This window comes from Ischnura elegans, chromosome 7 (genome assembly GCF_921293095.1).
Source record: "Ischnura elegans chromosome 7, ioIscEleg1.1, whole genome shotgun sequence".
In the NCBI taxonomy this organism is placed as follows: Eukaryota; Metazoa; Arthropoda; class Insecta; order Odonata; family Coenagrionidae; genus Ischnura; species Ischnura elegans.
The window spans coordinates 13,168,038-13,187,335 of record NC_060252.1 but is presented as its reverse complement, the minus strand read 5'-3'; the positions used below and the strand labels follow the sequence as shown (position 1 = coordinate 13,187,335).

The 19,298-nt window shown below is 43.3% G+C and overlaps 1 protein-coding gene across 3 annotated transcripts in view; it reads right to left on the bottom strand.

The window, feature by feature from the left end:
- The window catches only part of LOC124162914 (teneurin-m), a 343,415-nt gene extending 324,637 nt beyond the window's left edge, over nucleotides 1-18,778 (bottom strand). For 2 of the 3 annotated variants that reach the window (XM_046539642.1, XM_046539643.1), the window contains exon 1: nucleotides 17,447-18,778. In XM_046539642.1, the coding sequence (XP_046395598.1) occupies nucleotides 17,447-17,612 (166 nt within the window). In that variant the 5' untranslated portion in view covers nucleotides 17,613-18,778. The remainder of the gene's footprint in view (nucleotides 1-17,446) is intronic. The other variant, XM_046539644.1, reaches the window with a different exon arrangement.
- Nucleotides 18,779-19,298: the final 520 nt, after the last annotated feature.

Genomic DNA, 19,298 nt, shown 5'->3' with positions numbered 1-19,298 from the left:
TCCGCGAAATAATGGTGCTGGATTGGTATTCTAGAATTCATAGACAAAATGCAATGCAGGCGGCTAGAGTGATCACCGTAATCCCAAAGACTCAAAGTGAGTGGGATTTCCTGCGCTGAGCGCGTATTTATGAGAGAAATGGAGAAGAGGGATCGAAAACAGGAACCGTGGCCAATCCCACCCAGCTCCACCGGGCCCAGGCCATCACGCTGTCGCTAGTTAATTGAACGGATTTCTGCGTTCAACCGCTCTCCGCCCTGCGATTCTTTTCGGTCTCGAACGAGCAAGATTTCTGCTGCCTGCTTATTCCGCAAGCCAGCTCATTAAGCGTACCACCAATCCGTGAACATGGCCTGCCTACCACTTCATACCCTCATCCTGCGCTCTCCTCGTTGATATGCTGACCCCTGTTTTCCGTTCGGGCACTTGGGCTTTCCGACAGGGCAACAGCATGGATGTACGCACATCTTTTTGGCTGATTGAACGACCAATGAACGATCTCGCAACGTCTCGTTTAAAGCCAACAGTCTTCAATCAAGGATTTTTTAAAAAGACTAGCCCCTGCCTATAAAAATAATGGTATGAGGGCAAGTGGAAGGAAAGAAGGGCAAGGGACCGCCCCGAATGATTTACGTAGGACAGGTTATAGAGGATTTAAAAGAGAAGAAATTTGTTGCTATGAAAAGGCTAGAGGAGAGGAGAGGAACCGAGAGCTGCGTAAAACCAATCATAGGATTGTTGACATGATGTCTTTACCTAATGTTTCATGAAATCCAATAAGTAATTATAATGAATTATGTTTCACATCTACTGATTTAGGGTAGAATGTTTTCATTTTACCGAAAAGCGCTATGCATATTAGTTTCTGCACTTGTGCCAAAGAAGCGCGCAAATTATGCTACTTTCATTTGATTCGAGTTTCAATGAAAACATACATATCAGTATTATTCAGGACAGCAAAATAGATAGTGTCGAAGAATGCAGTATTTTTTGCTTTAGGTAAATTATTATTTTATTCAGTAATTTATTTGAATGCGGCAGGTATCTTAAAATGGAATAATACCGACTGAGTGAACGATCCCATTAGTAATGATCAGCTGAAGAAGTAAAAACCATCCAAGCAGCGAATATGAACAGTAATTATTACATATCAAACAATATTCCCTGCATTTCTGAAATTTTCCCAAGAGAAATTTTAACTTGCTTATCATCATCATCATCATCATCACTGGTCAACAATCCTAGGATTGGTTTGACGCAGCTCTCCACTCAGTTCTCCTATCAGCTAATCTTTTCACACCTACGTATTTCTTCTCTCTCACATCCTTCTTTACTTGTTCCATATATTTTGCTCGAGGTCTTCCTTTTCCGTTCTTGCCTTCCACTTGTCCCTCGACGATTGTCATCATAAGACCATCATGTCTCAAGATGTGGCCAAGTTGCTTATATTATCTAATATTCCTCGCGCATATCGTCGAGTAGGCTCTTAATACCGTCGATAAACGAATAATTCAGGGCAATTTAGTTGAAGGAGTGAAGGCATAATTCAGAGGATTTACCATTTTCACAGGGTCTTGATTTCCGTCGCCTCTGACATGTAGGAAAATCGCAGCACGAGACGAGATAATAAAACTGGAGGCGCGGATTTCCCGGCCATTCGGCCGTAGTGAGGTTTCGCAGCACAGACATTCAGGGATGTCGAAAGGACTTCATATGCGGAGAGCAGCGAAGCCACGTGAAGCGAATGAAAAAAGAAGAGCGCTAAATAAACTCGTGCCCCCAAAATCTTGAGACCTAACCCGGGAAAAACCACATCAAGTACCCCGAACTCTCCGCACAGCGTTCGTTCCATATAACACTCCACTTCGGTCCGCTGAGAACCAAACCACGCTCTGAAACAATATTGAATTTTGAACCGTCCCCCCTCCCCTACACTAAAGTTCTCCCCACTATCGAGGAGAGGAGAACTATCGCAGCAAACAGTACTTTGGCCCCGCTGGGACAAACATCACAAAACCCTCCCGCGCATTTGCGAACGAGCCGGCGGATCGCGTAATTACACAAAAAGATGAGTAGCAATATAGCTCGACGCACGCGTCGGGTGCACTGGGGCATTGACGAGAGACGAGGAAAAAAACAGAGGAAGATCGACAAAAGAGTCGGAGGCAGAAGAATAGCATGGAAAGTGGTAGGTGGCGGAAATGGAAAGCCGAGTGTCTGCGTCTGAAGTGAAGTGTAAACACCGAGAAGAGGAATGATATTACGGCGAGTGGATTTGATTGCTAAATTTCGATCGACAGCCGGAACCCGGGCGAGATCAAAGTACTTTCTTCTTCATATTCCCGTACGTTAAAGTTCTCCACTTCCGCCTCCAAAGCTGACCATCTGGTTACTTAAAATTTCGCCTGGTATTTTTAGCCGTTTCTCCATCATCATAAAAATCTATAAAGCAGAGCCCTAGGGATACGTCTTTTTATGACGGTATTGATTAAATATTATTTAGAGTAAACTGTGTACCTTTCGGCTTCAAGTGGACCTTTAATCTTTATCAGCCAATTTAAGGACGAATGATTTCCCAGAGCTACATCCCTACAGAGTTTTCCATTCAATATTATAATGAAATTATTGACCCAAGGCTGGGATTTAAAGGTTGTGCAAACAAACCCAGCCATTTCAACGAAATCAAAATGTTGACGATTTAGAATAAACAATTGAACAGCTGGATTCGCAATATACCACAATCATCCGCAGACAGAGGAACAAACAGAGCCGATGAACTTTACTATGTAACTAAATCTGATATTCAGAACGTTATCCGATCTAAGCATTGAACACGCAATTTAACAAGAGTACATTAACCCCAAACTAAATTCGATGGCAAGGGCCCTCCCAAGCATACGTCTATAGACTCCTTAGGATTAAACGTCAGAAAGGTCAACTTTATTTATAACCTAGAATAAAACTGTTTTGAAAAAGTGAATATGTGTTTAACGTTGTAAAAATGCCAGAGATGAATTGATCACGTATTTAAAAAAAAGAGTAAGAACAACTTTCAATAGCAACAACAATAAAATACATTTTAAGTACCTTAATATTTACAAATTGCAATGATTAGTTACCTTTTTTACGTATGCCTTGTCTCAATTATTGCTAGATATTAGGTGATTTTTGTAGTTTTCATTCATTTGTACATTACGTATCACGCTACCTCCTTCATTTTTTGTTAATGAAAACAAATTTCAACAGCATGGGAAATAATTATTTTGCCTACTCACAATTCTTACAGGGACAGTTCCATAAAATGAAAAGAAACTAAGATATCAAGACGAAAAGCACCAGTACTACGCACAGCAGGCGACCATAAAATGGGCAGTGCTTCTCCCAACAGAAAGCTCGGTAATAAAATTTGTGTCCCAAAAAAAAAACACGAATGAAATTTGTTCGAAACGGCGATGCTAACAGACTAGAGTGATGGTGAGTCATAGAAATAATAGGAGTGGATAGTGCGGGGAGGGGAAAATAGGGGAGGGAGGGGATCGGTCGAGAGAAACAGGAAATGAAGTACGGGGCCGTAGGAAATAAGAGAATTTTCATCCTAGAAGAGGAAGGGGTGGGGGGAAATGGCAATGGGGGAAGGGGGTGTTGGAATAATCCGACAGGACACCGAAAGAGGGAGTGGGGGAGGGGCTGGGTGGGACGTAAAAATAGAGGGTGGGGCAGAAACCAGGGGGGTGAGTGGGAGGAGGCAAAATCTGCGTAAGTCTGCATGTTGGCACTGGGTTTTGTCAGTGCGGCAGGGGTGGGGATAGGAATAGGTGGCGTTGCAAGCAGTGTGTGGTGAAGGGTGCGGGAGGTACCGGGTGGGCCCGATAGGGAGAATAGGGGGAGGAGAGGAAAGGTCTATGGCATGGGTTGGAGGTTGGGTGGGGCGGGCGGAGCGGGGGTTGGGGAGGGGAGGGGGTAACATTTTGCGACACATGGCACTATCCAGCCACGCGTTATATGCGTCGGGTGTGGAGGAAATTGGACCCAGATCGGAGGGCCAATATATATACACGCACACGCTGCCTGTCTGGCAGGTTCTCCGACCCTCACTCCCACGACTCGCAGGGGCCACCTCCGCGATGCAAAGCGCAATCACCCCCTGCCCAACACCCTTCCCGCCTCCGGCAGATGAAGCAGGCGGGGCCGGAGGAGGAAGATGGATGAATGAATTTATATAGAGAATGGATTGAGCTAGGAGATGGGTGCAGGTTAAATCTGGGGCCCGCATAGGTATATACCTACGTGTTTAGAATAGAATATAGTATATTATAATGAAAAATATAGAGTAATAGAATGTAGTTTACTATTGTGTGAAGATTTTGCCCTAAAAAAAACAAAAATGAAGATGAATAATGCATATCCAGTGTCAAGAAATTGAGAATCACACAAAGCACACAATTGATTCCAAATACAGTAAAAATAATGCTTTATGTACATATATGCTACGTACATGTTAAACGTTCAATGGGGATTAAAACTCAAAATCTCAAACGCAAATCGATGGAAATCTACCGTAAATGAAAAAGTAAATTAAATTAGTAAATTAAAAATCATGATATGAATTCAAATAACTCTGAATACCACAAACGATAGGTTACGCTAAAATAAAAATCCAGTAGATCTGATAATTGGCTGAAAAGAAATTTTGAATTTTATGTAAAAAATTCAATTGAATTCGGAATAAATCTGCTTATAACCATTTCGGTTGACTAGACAACGTTCTCGGTTAATTCTTGTTCAGATTAAGACACATTCTCCTCTCTGATGATGGCTAACATAATGTTCTACACTTCACGATAGGGTACGCCGGGGACAGAGTCTCACCCGATGCAGAACTCTCGTAGATTGACCAACTAGTTGGTAGTTACCCATGCAGATAGAGGCATAGATTGGGTGGGCTTAGCCTCCAACTAGGGGATGGGGAGGTGGAAGTTTCTTGGTGACCGGGCGCCCGCCGAGGATTAAATCGGCGACGGACACCCGAGTCGCCCCAAGGAAAATACTGGATGGATCAGATCATTCTTTCAGCTTTCACTCTTCCCTCGAGAATTCGAAACCAATTCGCATAGGATTTACGGCCGGCGAGAAGGACGAGGCCTTCTTAGTGTAGCGCATTCGCTCATTACGCATCAAATGACCAAAGCGAGAGGCATTGCTTGTAGGAGTCCTGTTACAGGACACAGATGGCACTCTCCGATCTTATATTTCAGGAATTAGAGACGGAAGATATCATCCGAGGGCAATAACTACATTTTCTCTGAGGAACGATTATTAATTGCGACTATATTCATAAATCCCTATTATGTTCGGATCAGAGGCACATAAAATTACCAGATCCGTAGCGGCATTTTCTTGATCACATTTCGCACCCTTACAGTGAAACCATAGTGCAGATGTGGGATGTACTTTTTAGATGTCAAGAATATTTCTTTTGGCAAGACGCATCACCAGACGATTGATAAAAAAATAGTCAGTCGGAAATAAATACAAAAGTATCTAATATTTTGTACAAGGCGAGTGGATGACATGAATGGAAAAGCTTGATTTTTAATGTAATACACGAAACAGGTGAGGAAGGATGTGAAACGGAAGAAATACGTTGGCATGATAAGATTAGTTAAAGGTGGACAGAGAGAAAAGCTGCGTCGAACCAATCTAATAATAGTCGACCTCTGCCGATGATACTTTGCAGAAATATTAATTGTTTGAATTAATAAAAAGCATGCAGAAAAACATTTAACAATATACCCTCACGCAGATAACGAATAAGCAAAACTAAATAATGCGTAAATGTGCCAACTACTCCAATTACGTAATTCGAAATAACTGAGGAGCATGTACATGTAGCCTTGGTAATATTTAAGTGGGACGACAGACCAACTACTATACGATTATAACAGCTATTCCATTCAAGTTTTTATCCAAAGAATACAAAATAAGCAACAAGAGAATATATTAATTTATATTCTAATGACTTCGGAGTCAATCCATTACGCTTACACAGAGAGGGCTGCAGGAAGCCTCAAGACTATTTCGAAAATTACCCTTTTACGCGATGGGAAGGTTTTGATCCAAGGCAATGTTTGCCCGTGAGAGGGTATGGGCTGAAAGGATGAGACGGTGGAGGGGGGGAAGGATTTTAGAAGGGCCAAGAGGTTATGGAGAATAGGGAAGACTCCCTTCCATATTTCAGGGGATAACTATTAACCGTCAGTCACGTACGTGGGCTGACAATAGATTGATGGTTTTCAACGGCATTGTCGAAAAATATACCCAGCGGCCTCGGGCTCCCATATTGAAATTACCTGTCATTCATTGTTGGAGGAACATGAGTCTATAAAATGGGGGTGAGGGGGGGGGAAGGCGATATGCCTGCGGGAACGAGTACCGAAAATATTATGCGGGTTCGGCTCAAAGGGTGAGAGGGTTGATTCCACCCACCTATCCCTCGTTTCCCATGGCCACATCGTCTTGAACAGGGAAAAAGGTTTCCGTAAGGCTTGCAAGCAAGGCCAGAAAGAAGTAGAAGGCAGCACATGCCGCAAGAATGCATGCATCCAGAGGTTCAGCGAGATATTCTCGATCTGAGTTAAGCAAACACCTGCATATTTTTCCTAGCTATTAATGACGTAACGGGTTAAGGTTATTATAAGTTAAAAACTGAAAAACAAATCATAAAACCTGTTTTTTTTTTACAAATAAGTACTTGATATATATTTTTTCTCTTGACATAACATTTCTTTTATTTCTAAATGAGTCAATTTGCAATATAATTTAAATTACTTCCCGCAAAAAATGCACGATGTCAAAATAAAACGAAAATTTTAATAACTTTCAAATATGTAAAATTTGACTTAACATTTCGCAAATAATTCACTTTTAAAATTACATACGTTCACAAACCATGCTTCTGGGTTTCTAAATTTCCCATGCAGTACCACCACGAACAGTTTGTAGAAATTTTTAAAACTTATATCCATTCGTGATTTTATATTTGCAATCGCTGAATATTCATCGGATTGAGTAGAAACGATTTAAAAACAAGAATTGCCATCAACAATTGATCTTTTTAAAATTTAAGTGTTTTATCAACTCGAGAAGTTAGGTTAAAAACTATTTTAAGATTCCACCGTAACATACGAACAGAGACATATCAAGTGACTAAATGGAATGCAATGTTTGTCGCAAGAGGTATGCACTAAAGACATGAGACAAAGGAAACGCGAAACTTAACAAGGGAAAACCCGCGACGACTTCGATAAAACAAATAAATGAACGACCGGTATGGTGACTGCTACTGTTGTTTGCTTTGCTTGTTTAACTGTAAACGTAAAATACAGCTATAGGTAAGAAACGAACACCAAATATAGCGATAGAAGTGTTTATTCAACGATAAAATATAACACAAGGTATAAATGGTTTTTCAAGAAGGTGGTGACTGCCAAATCAGGGAATAAATAAGAGTTCAGAATGACACATTTTCAACCACATAGCGGACAATGTAAACACCGAGTCATGCTATGTTCACAAGTAGAGAGGAAATGATTGAGAAATATGGAAGGGACGGGTAATCCATCTACGGACGAGGAGTAACGACACGGAAGCAAACAAATGTGAAGACATGCCCGAGCCTTAAAGAATATCACGGAACCAATCACAGGATCAATGATTGATGATCGTGACTTCATAGCCGAACCTCCGCTTTCCACTCGTATTCTCATTTTCTCGACCAACGGCTTCGACGGAGGATCAGAATACGATCGCACGTAAAATTCAGACAGGGAGGTTTCGAAAACTAATTTCACGTCACCCACATTTTCCCATCGGCGCCGCATCGGTAGTGAAAATAGTGTAAGCTTCACGCGAGCTGAACTTCAAATTCAACGTCCCCATATGCGCTATACCACAAATGCTGTAGCCTCGCACGTGTATAAAAAAATTACGGAACGCTGGCGGTGAGGATGAAAAATTCGTCGGAATCCATCGAGAATTGCCGCATCCTTCCCACAGCCCTGTTCTGACGGCCGGTCGAAATCGTGCGCACGAGGATATAAAAAATGTAAAAAAACTAAACCAAAAAGAGGGATAGAGAGAGAGAGAGCTCCCAGCATGGAGGTAGTTTAAGGGACTAAAAGCGCAACGCGAGTAATAAGGCCATCAAAAAAAAGCGACGATCGGGCGGCGAGCATTTCGCCGAAGAGACGTCAATTCGGGAAGCGAGGTAGTGGACCAGTGGGGGAGGGAGGGAGGGAGAGACATTTTAGGTCGATGGCCCATTTCCATTGCAAACGCGAGAGAGAAAGACTAAAATGAGCGAGGGGAAACAACAAACTAGACGACTTTTTTCTGACAAAAGGGTGGAAGGATTAAGGGGAAAAATGCATCCTTCCCCCCAGACACAAATCACAAGCACACTTTAGTCGTCGAAATGCAAAGCGGGAACGACAACTACCAGCGCCGCCAAATTTCGGACATTGCCAGAAGGCTTTTGCTCAATCGTCGATTTTTGTTTTGGCATTGATTTTGTTATTTTTAAAAAAATAAATCGATACATGCCATTAACGAGTACGAACCCGATTGAAGGTTGACCATTGCAGTCGATGGGCGATGACAAGAAATTGCGCATTTAGCCATCTTGAGAAGGACATCTTGAACTGTGCCCCATTTAAATACATGGGAAAATTGGGCGACTGTGAAATATTTTTCAGCTAATACTCTTTGGTTTAGATAGCGAATAGGAAGATAAATTACCTGGATCCAATTCCACAATAATCCGGCCTAAAAGTGAACCATTCTCTCAAAATAATTTTACCCATTCTCAAAAGGTAAAATAGGGAAACAAAAATTTGAAAACGTAATGACAACCAAACGCAATAAAATGGCTTTCAACGATGCTGATTAAAAATGAATATCAATATGCACCATCGACAAGGAAGAACAGAATTGCAATGACCCCGTATTGATGACGGTTACCAGCAAATTCACCAGATTCGGGCGAAAAGTCATGCCCTTAACACATGTTATGAATGAAACAAATGCACTTTTTCATAGAAAATTATAAATTAAATATTTTACAAAGTCCATGTAAGTGATGATGGCTCAATTAGATGCAACTAGTAGTGCGCATTCAATCTATACGAAAAAGTTAATCCAATTCTTTGTGCAACATGAAGCCTGCGATTAATGCCCACGGCCGGATTCAAACTATTGAACAACCCAAGGTCGTGAGCCTACCATTTTTTTCAGACCAATCTCCTCATTCCCCCAGCCCTTTCATAACTACTGGAGGAAATAATCTAGATTGGCCCCGCGTCAGGTGTTCCCGAGATCACGTTGGAAGAACAAGAGATGAGGGCCATCCAAGGGGCCACATGACGCTTCGGACGCAACAAAACCTCACAAAATGATCCGGGCTTCCAGAAGAAAACCGGGCCCAAGGGAAGGGAGGTCTGAGGGCAGGCGGGTAGACCTTTAAGTGGGCCGGCGCCCAGGAAATTACGAGGTGATGAAAAAATATCTAAACACGCATACAATAACAACAACAGCATGTCGTCATTAATCAATATTTTTTCCCCGCTCAGTTTCCTTTTCACTCGAAAGGAATGGAGGCGAGAGAAGATTGAGGAGTGGCGAATATCTACCGAACTGATAATTGCTCACCGAACACGATCGAACACAACATTGGCCATTGTTCACGCAACGCCCGACTATAGATGCAGGGGTGGCGAACCAGGGAGGGGCCCTCAAGAGAATGTGAGGGAAAGGGACTAGCACATAGCACCCCTGCTGACACCAGGGTCACCTAGGAGGGTGGCGGACCCCCCTACTGCCTTTGCATGACCATTCAAACTTCCCATCCCCCTGTACATTAACGGGGTGTCCGCACTGCTGAATAACCAGGCTTTCGTCTTATTTTTTTTTTCATCCAACCCTCCCTTCCGAAAACCCTCCGGGCGGCTTTGCGGGCAACGTCATTACATGCGCGGAAAGGCCTAAGCCAATCATCGGCCCACGAGTCAATTCCCATCGGCTCGCCGAGTGCAACGAGCACTGTCGGGCACGCAGCGTTGAAAGAGGTGCGCTTCGGCGCTGTGGCGCATCAGGGAAAGCCCACATCGCTGGTCATCGTCACACGAAAGTCGCGCAAGTGAGTGAATTTCCCGAACGCCAGATTACGATTCGCGATTGGTTTGATGGCGCCCCGTTAGCAGCGCAATGGTGACGGCAAGCCACCAGGCATGACCATGCAATATGCAATGCTAACTACTTCGGGAGAGAATCGGCAGGTCAAAATGAATGCGGAATGATCCGAGGCTAGCATTTCCGCCAACACATCTATCACCTAAGCCTGTTTGTGGCTGGAGATTAGAAATTGTCGGCGTTACCACAGGAAATTTCATTTCTATAGTTTACTGTCACATACACGAAGTTGTATGCACAGAAAGATTAATGATATATTTAAATATATTCATCGTTAAATAAATAGTTATATATGAATAAACTGTGTCGGATCATATTGAAGCTTTAACAGCATGTTTTCTGAGAGAATGACAATGACACGACACAATACAAAACCAAGAAAGGAAATATACTAAAGACTATTAATTTAATCCAGCACGGACTTATAAAAGGAGAATAAAAAACGACAAAACTTGTCAAAAAAATCACGTGAAATTTATGGGTTCTGAATTAAAATCGGCATTCAAATTTGTAACTCATAAAGTTGTTACAATTTATAAATTCCGAGAGAAAGCCTGTATTCCGCCAGATGCCCATTATATTTTTAAAGGCTCTATGAGTTGCGAGAGGTTGAATGTTTGGCTGAAATGTTAATGAGACATTTAGCGGTGCGAGAATATCGGAAAATATACTCTTTGAGGTCATATATACTCAAAGTAACTGTGAACTCAAAATGTGGGCTAGATCACAAACAACCACAGTGAATATCAACCACATATTATCAATACAGACACGGAAAAAACAACAGTTCTTTATGAATTCATTATAAGTATTTTTTTAAGTAAGCCAGCACACAATCCCCAATCCGCTGGTTGTAACAACCAGTTCTGCGCATCAGTCTAAGTTGGCTTCAAATCCTTGGGTCACCATCGCATCAAACCACTTTGAATGAATTTTAGATATAAGTCTGTCCCCAATGTTGGGCGGGGCACTTATACAACGCAGAGCATGAAAACCAAGTGTTTCGATTCGATTTTGAGACCTCTATTTGCCTCGATGGTAGTCAATTTTAAAATATATTCAAAGAAAAATACCTGTCAGTAATCGCGAAATCATAAGAAACATCCCTTTAATGAACTCATGACACTCTGATTGACATCCTCTGATAGTAATACGAAGAAGGCCCACTCTTTCAATACAACAGGCCATAGAAACAATAGCGCAACCGATGCAAGGCATTATAACAATTAAGAGACATATTGCCGAACGGGTAGGTACAGGAATTCGTTTTCACAATTCGTTATGCATTGTGTAAAAATGTATTTTGAGGGCTTTTTCAAAATCTTTTGTACTTAATATTCTATGTCTTGTATTTTGGTTTTTGAATATTTTTTGGTGAGATGAAACCTATCGACCAAGCTGGTACTTCGTATCTTGTATTTTTGTTTTTATATATTTTCTGACGTTATGTTACCACCCGACTTTATGGCCGACTTGTAACAATTTTTGCCATAATAATATTAATGGGCTTAATACTCGCATCTCTTTTTCATATATTTTATTTAAAAATTTATTATTTTTATTGGCTGGTGTCCTAACACCCTCCGCCACACGCCTGATTGCGAGGCGTAGTCAGTTTATGAACAATAGCCAGCAAAAATAAAATCCACCAAACACAAAAGCTGACTAAGGGCAATTACCATGTAAAGTCCTGCTAAACACAGCAGTCCGAAAAAGCCAGTGCCAGGTTACCAAGGGGATGGACTTCGCATGACGACGTGTGAATGTTGGACGTTCGGAAGAAGCAGGGTGGGAGAGGAGGGAGGAAAGGAGAATGTAGCAACCCTTTATTCCTTTATAATCACGCAACGCCGCCTTCTGATGTCCGGTTGAGAGGAAGCGGGCGGGGCGGGGAGCGGGCCGCTCGAATCGTACAGGCCGTCCGTCTTACGGTCAAGGATTTTACGTGAGAAAATCCACTGAGGAAGGCTCAAGAATTTCCTGCGCTCATCTGAATCCAAAAAGTCGACAATCTGACGCAAGATACAGCTAACCTAACGTCCTTGCTGAAGGCAGTACCACCAGAACTGAAGGAAATGGGATAATTATACTTTCAAGATTTTCATAGCATATTTAATTGGTTCTCGATCCATCGCTGTGAAAGAATGCATTCAAAACCCCAATCGTGTTCCAGAACTTCAGTGATATGCATAAAAAACACTATATTGAAGAATGTGCATTAACTTGGAATACGATTTCTTATTAAAGAAAGTTACCATAAAACGGAATAAAGGTTGATTATTATACGAAGATTATTATATAGAATTTTTCACCATCAAATGTTTCATCTCCACATAATTTCACTAGTTCGTATATCTTATGACCGAAAAATAACTATTCAGGAATCTTAAAGCTTTTGAATATTTAGCTCATGTGCTTTTTATAGAGTGAAACGTAAGCATTTCATAGGGAGCATTGACTCTGACGAAGTCGATTCCGTCAGATACAGATACAGTCAAGTCCTGGTCATCCAACAAACTTGATAACAGTGCTTTCGTGAGCACGGATGAAGTTGCAATCAATTCTTCCCCATAACTTGACCTAACTACTATCTATAGAAAGATGTATAATATGGCAAATATGCATTAATATACGTACGGGTACTCTCATCTAACGTGTCATACCATATTATCCACGTTATACCATTAAAGTTGTTTAGCGCGTATCTTTTTCTTTGAGTGAATAAGTTATAAATTAAAAAAAATACTATATTTCTGGCGTAATATTTACTGCAGAATTACTTTGGGCTCTCCTCATGACCGCGGAATGAGAAATATGACCAAAGCCCGCATTGATTTCATGAATAACACAAAAAATTGCGGAATATTTTGTATGGTAAGCATCAATAGAGTCTCAATATGCTTTTCTTCGTGGCCTATCAGGGAAGATACGTTTGAGGAAACATTTTGAGAGCCAGCTTGGGGTCGGCCAAACCACTACGCAGCGATGGAACCCATGGAAATCTTCGTCGGCAAGAGGCCCCTCAACCCAAGCACACAACACGGGCGACCGCCTTCGATCAGCAGGGCCGTATCTCCCCTCCCAGAGAAGGATGAATGGCGGAGGAGTGGGGGGAGGAGGGGAAAGAGAGGTGGGGGGGAAAGAAATTCGGGGAGGCCGTACGGTGGCGACACCTAGGCAGCAATGTGGAGAAACACTCGAGAGCAAGGAAGACGGCCGCCTGCGCACACCAGACTCGCCATCACCGACTCTTGGCTCTTCATCGGTAAACGCAAGGGGTTTCTCCGGCAAGGCGAGATACTCCAGCTCCCCTGAAACGGATGGCACCGAACAATGCATAGCTACAACGGAATGTAAATCCGATCCGATCTTTACTCTCACAGGATTAGGATGTAATTTTTCCTCCATCAGACTGATAAAATTATACTCTCTCCTGAGCGATTAGAATCTTCCTTTCCATTTACTTCCCACACAATTTCCCCAACTCAGAGGCAGAGGACACGGAATATTTTCTTTGTCGATTGCCACTATCCAAGAGTATTAATCAAATCCATACGGAGAGGAAAATCGAGGCTTCCTCCCCCACGCTGTGTTGACATGTTCCCCTTCCCAAAGGCCGCCGCGAACTTGAGCATTTTCCCGGTGCGTTTATTTTTCACGGAAATTTACAAATCGCTAAATAAATACCGAGGCCAAAGAGCTCGCACGACAAATAAACTGGTACGTTGCGGACGAGGAGGAACGACTTGAGCGAACAGCGAAAATATTTATGTTTCCCGTTCGCGAGTGTAATATTTTCCCCGTTTTATTCACTTTTTTCATTTTTTGGTCGCATTTGGAAATGGAGCTTATTCGATTTCATCCGAATCGAAAGTTGATAAGAAACAGGGTAACAGTTTTTTTATATTTCAATTTCTGAAGGACGACTTGTGTTCGGTTTGACATTTGAAAAAATTGGACCCAACTACCAGGGAAAACAAACGTGGAGAGGATAGCTTTAAAGCAAACCCCTAACTCTGGCCTTACAGCCACACATATTCACATTTGACCTTCCGTTAATTTACGATTGAAACTTGAATGGGCGTTTTCCGATGTTTTATCAAAAGAAACGATGAAAGAGCAATACGAAATATCTGTCGCAATCCTCATGCTGTTTGTTCAAACATTTTTTGGGGACGAGTTTATCCCGGAAACGAAAGAAATCCTCCCTAATCCACGTAAAATCTTCCTCCCTTTGCGAACTTTCCTTCTACCATCTGAAAAGACCCACGCATATACACGACACATTAGCTCGCTTGTTTATGGCGACGCATTATACGCCTGTTTACGATAGTGACCCTGACCATTTCACGAAAGAGAACTAGTAAACATGAAATCGGAATAATAAGCTTGAAGGCAGTGGAAGGGCTCCATATTAGTAATGATTACACTTCATATGTTTCACAATTTATTTTTTTTTAATTACGACCGCATATGGCTATCAAGCCATAATCAAGTACACAAACAACGGATTGTCGTTTTTGTACTTACTTATAGCTTGATAGAGAAACCGGCGGTAATTTTTAAAATAAATCTTGGAAGTCACGAAATGTTATCTTTGCTAACTAGTAAACATATTCAGGAGACCCAGGGCAGATTCCTGGCATCGCTTAAAAGTCAAAGGGATGGGGGAAAAAGGCTGAATAAAAGCGGTCGCAGACCTAATAATTCACTCTCTCCTCGTCTCTCGTTGTCCAGCGGGTCGGGTTTAATTGGTTCTGAGCTGGGGTGGACAGTGGGCGAAGAGGACTGGACTGCCGGACGGACGTTTGCGAGCGGTCGCAGTAATTGAAAGTGCGTGCTGGGAGCAAGAGAGGATGACCAGACGGAATGGGAAAGAAACTCGCTACTTCCCGGCACGGACGGGTCGAGCGCTAACGAAGGGCCGCGCCGAGTTCATAAAACGCCGCTGCGGCCGAGGAGGGCAAACACGAATGGGTAAATTTACGCCGAGGACCCGGAAGACACGACCCAAAAACAACACCGGCGATCGGCGAATCGAAAGTAGCCAATAAAACTGCGTGCACGGGCAATGAACGCAACAGTGGGCGTATATATACTCCCGAAAGAGTGTAGGTACCAACGATTTGTCCTTGACTCGGTCAATTATTTGCGGAATCAATGCGGAAACGATGTCAACATGGAAAATTGGCTGAGATGGAAAGGGAATGGATATTTCCGGACCGGATAGCGAAGGCACATAAAACAGGTGAGGTGAACTCTAAAACTAGGTACACTGGAAAATAAATTTTCCGAAAACAGGAAGGTCCACATTGAAGGGAAATTCAGCCGTTCACTACCTTATCTTCGACTTAGTCTAACAGTAGCATCGTTTTAGATGAGAAAGTGAGATGGATATATGTAACACAAAAAAAGTTTTGTAATTTGGCTGGATTATGAATAAGTTACAAAAAGAAAGTGAAAGCATTATTTGCCGGCAACATGAAGTACAAACACGCTACAATAAAGTGGATAAGCGTATTCTGTGAACGTAAAATATCTAGAAAAGTATCATTTTATTAGAGAATATTAGCTAATCGGCAGTAATTCACTTTTCAGTTGGCAGAGGCGGTGTTACATAAGGCGATAGTCATCAAATAGTGTTCCTGCGAATAGACAATAGCATCACTCTTGTAGCACTATCCAAAGATAACCAATGACTACATAAGAAAGCTTTGACAAACGCATTCTTTCGCTATTATCTTAGCTACAGCTATTGGAATGGGAGCGTTGCTACACAAAACCAGATCCTTTCTCAATTTGACGAAGGAACGGCAGTTCCGGTGCGGGAGGCAGGGTACGGTGTTATGCGGGAGGTTTAAGCGGGCGACAGAGGGTTCGACCGGCCGACGCGCCCGCATCTGCCCAGGGAACCAACACCACGGATGGCGGACTCTTTCATACCCCCGCCCACGCACACCTTACCAACTCCACCGAAGGCAGCCGAGTAATCAAATGCCGGACCGTAAAACGAGCCGCGTTTCTCACGCAAGGAGGAATCGTTTCCCGTCGTCCTTGATTGTCGCTGTTCCGATCCGAGGTACGGAAATGCGTGGGTTATGAGCAATTGTGACACGAAGGAAGCGTATCTACGTGTATTTACCTCAAGTCTATGGTCCTTACGCACCATCTGGGTCGGACAATGCACTACACCTGCCACCAAATTTTGGATACGATGAAATGGAGAGCTTTTAGTACGTATACACGTAAGAATTTACCGAAATGTTGGTCCCAAATCCTGAATCCACCAGTAATCGCTTCATGGAGCTAACAGGAAATATTTAAGCAGGGAGAAACACAGCAGCAGACTGAGGAATCATAGGATAACGATACGTCAGAGAACTTTACTCGGGTAGGCTAGCTTTTAAATGGATAACCTTCACTTGAGCCCAACAAGTGTATACAAATCATACGTCACGGGGTAATTGAACCATTATGGATAGGATAGGATTTTAAAATACGAAAAACCAATCACATTCTTGTAAATATAGACACATATACAATGTATAATGGCTGTTTTTTCGGGAAATTTTGAAAAATATTACATCCTCATCCGTGCCTACCCCTCCCTGATATCATCCACTTCCTGAATGTCAACCACGAAAGAAACCGGATGACTAGGCTTACTCCTACGCATTACTTCAGGATACGAACCACAATGACGTACAAAATATTCTCTCAACGCACGTACGCGAAAATATTTATCACTTTTTTGTTCGACGACGCAAGCAAAGTTTGGGAGTACGCAACTTCCCTGATTCACAACTTCCGAGAAACGATGAGGACAACCTTCCGCGGATGAGGAAACAGTTTCGAGACTTTTACGTGCAACTACGCGAAACCTAGGAAACGAGCAAAACACCACACAGAATCGTCCTCATTGTCTAGCGAAACAACGGTTTTCCTCATCATTTTCACAGATTTCTCCCGGCACGAGTGTGTTTTACGACGGCCTTTGGGGCAGCTGCCTGCCGGGGCGACGAGCCAGGCCTTCTGCGGCGCGGTTGCACGGCATCGCCCCCGAAAGCGATACGCCCCGAACCCAGGGTGTCCTTAAAGGGGGACTAACGAAAGGGAATCCGGTCCCTCGGATACCGAAAACACCCCAGGTTTCTCCGCTCTCTTTCCCCGAAAAGATACACCAAGACGAGACGGTACTCACCTCTATCAATCACCCTCTCCGCAATCCAAGCATATTCCTGCGTGGGATCATACCCACAGCCCTGCTGTGTGGATTCATAGTCACGAGGATGCATTACGACACTCACGTCGCAAGTTTTGTTCCTCTTCCTCGTCGCACTCCTAAACGAAGAAGCAATCCTTTTCATCCACTCTTCTCGAGGTTTTCACTCACTTGGAAAGGGGGTACAAAAGTCACTGTGTCGTCACCACAAGACTTCCAACTCTTTGACGGCGACACGGCTGATCGGGGAGATATGGGATAACGGTAAGGAGATGTTTTCAGCAGTACAGAACAATGACTCGGGTTGACTAGCGTAGATTATGGATATCCTTCACTTGAGCCCAAAAAGTGTATACAAATCACACGCTGAGGAGTTCAGGAATGATTATGACCTACTAGATAGGGTGGGAACTATTCACACACGCAATATTAATCAGTCTTATCAATCACGTCTACACAAAATAAAAAAAATAATGGTAAACTATAAAAAAATGTGGAAATTCAACATAATCTTCAAACCATTTGTCACGGATGCGTTCACAGACGATCAAAAATGAAACATTATCGTTCGCTGCCCATGTTCATGGGGATAATCCCGTATTTAAACTCGAGACCCATGGGCTCGAATGGTCACGACCATTGCAATGACTTCATCTTCACATCAAAGGTAAAATGGCGCATCGAGGAAAGATTTTGTAGAGTATTTCCTCAGAAACACGTAGCCATCTTCGGGTATGGGCTATCCCAGGCACGGTACGTTGACTCGCCAGTCGAATGGCACCTAAAACACGAGGATACTTCACAGTTCCCTTTTGAACACAGGGTAAGTCATTTCCCGCTGCACACTGAAAGTAGGAAGCCTATTCTGGGGTACTGACTCACTCGGTTCAGAACAACATGAGCACTCGAGAGGAAAAAAAACACAAGACACTTGGGAGGTGGATTGTCAAATTTTCCCACGGGAAATAGGAAAATCGGCGAAACACACGAAATATATCACAGAGAAATCCCCAGTCACGACCAAACTACCGCGGTAGAAAAGGCTGGGAAGTCCGCGAAGAGGAACACAGGAGGCACCAGCGAGAGCGGGGCGATGGTAGGATATCGTTCCCCAGCGAATCCGCGCGGGGTTGGCCGAGGATTGGAACCAGGGCCGCTCGGAGAAGGGTATAAGCGCTCGAGGGGGGAAATCGCTGTGTGGGGGAGTCGCCCTGAAATCCCCTTCGCCCGTCAGCTGGCGCGAACTCACGGAGAACTTGTGAAACCGACGCTGTGCCGCCCTGGGTCGCGCGTCGAAGGGGGGACCGAGGGTTCTCTTCCGTACTGCACGTCCTGAGGTCGAGGTTGGAATGAGTCGAGAGCTTGGGTGGAGAAGTCTGTCGGACCGAGCGCCGGAGGAGGGGAAAGGAGGGGAGGTGGTGGAGGAGGTGGGGGTCGATAGGGGAGGGGAGGATGGTCGGGGGTGAGGGGAGTGGGGCAGGGGTTGGGGGATGGATGAGCCTGCGTGGAAGGAGCGGCTGGCTTACGACGGGTGGGCGCTATGCATGGCCCGAGTAGTGACGGACTCGAAGGGAGGAGACGGAAAGAAGTTGGAAGACACATTTAAAAACAACAATAGTCTCAATAGTCGACATTAACCCCTTTGAGCTGTAATGACGAGTCTAGCTCTTCATGAACTTTCGACGCCAAACCGCGAAATGACGAGTGTATTTCGTCATTGGATTTTCATAAGTTTAGCACTATTTTGAGGAACATTATAATTATATTTAAAGCTTTACAATGTTAAAACATTCATAGCATACATATATAATTCATATTTCATGAAACATGA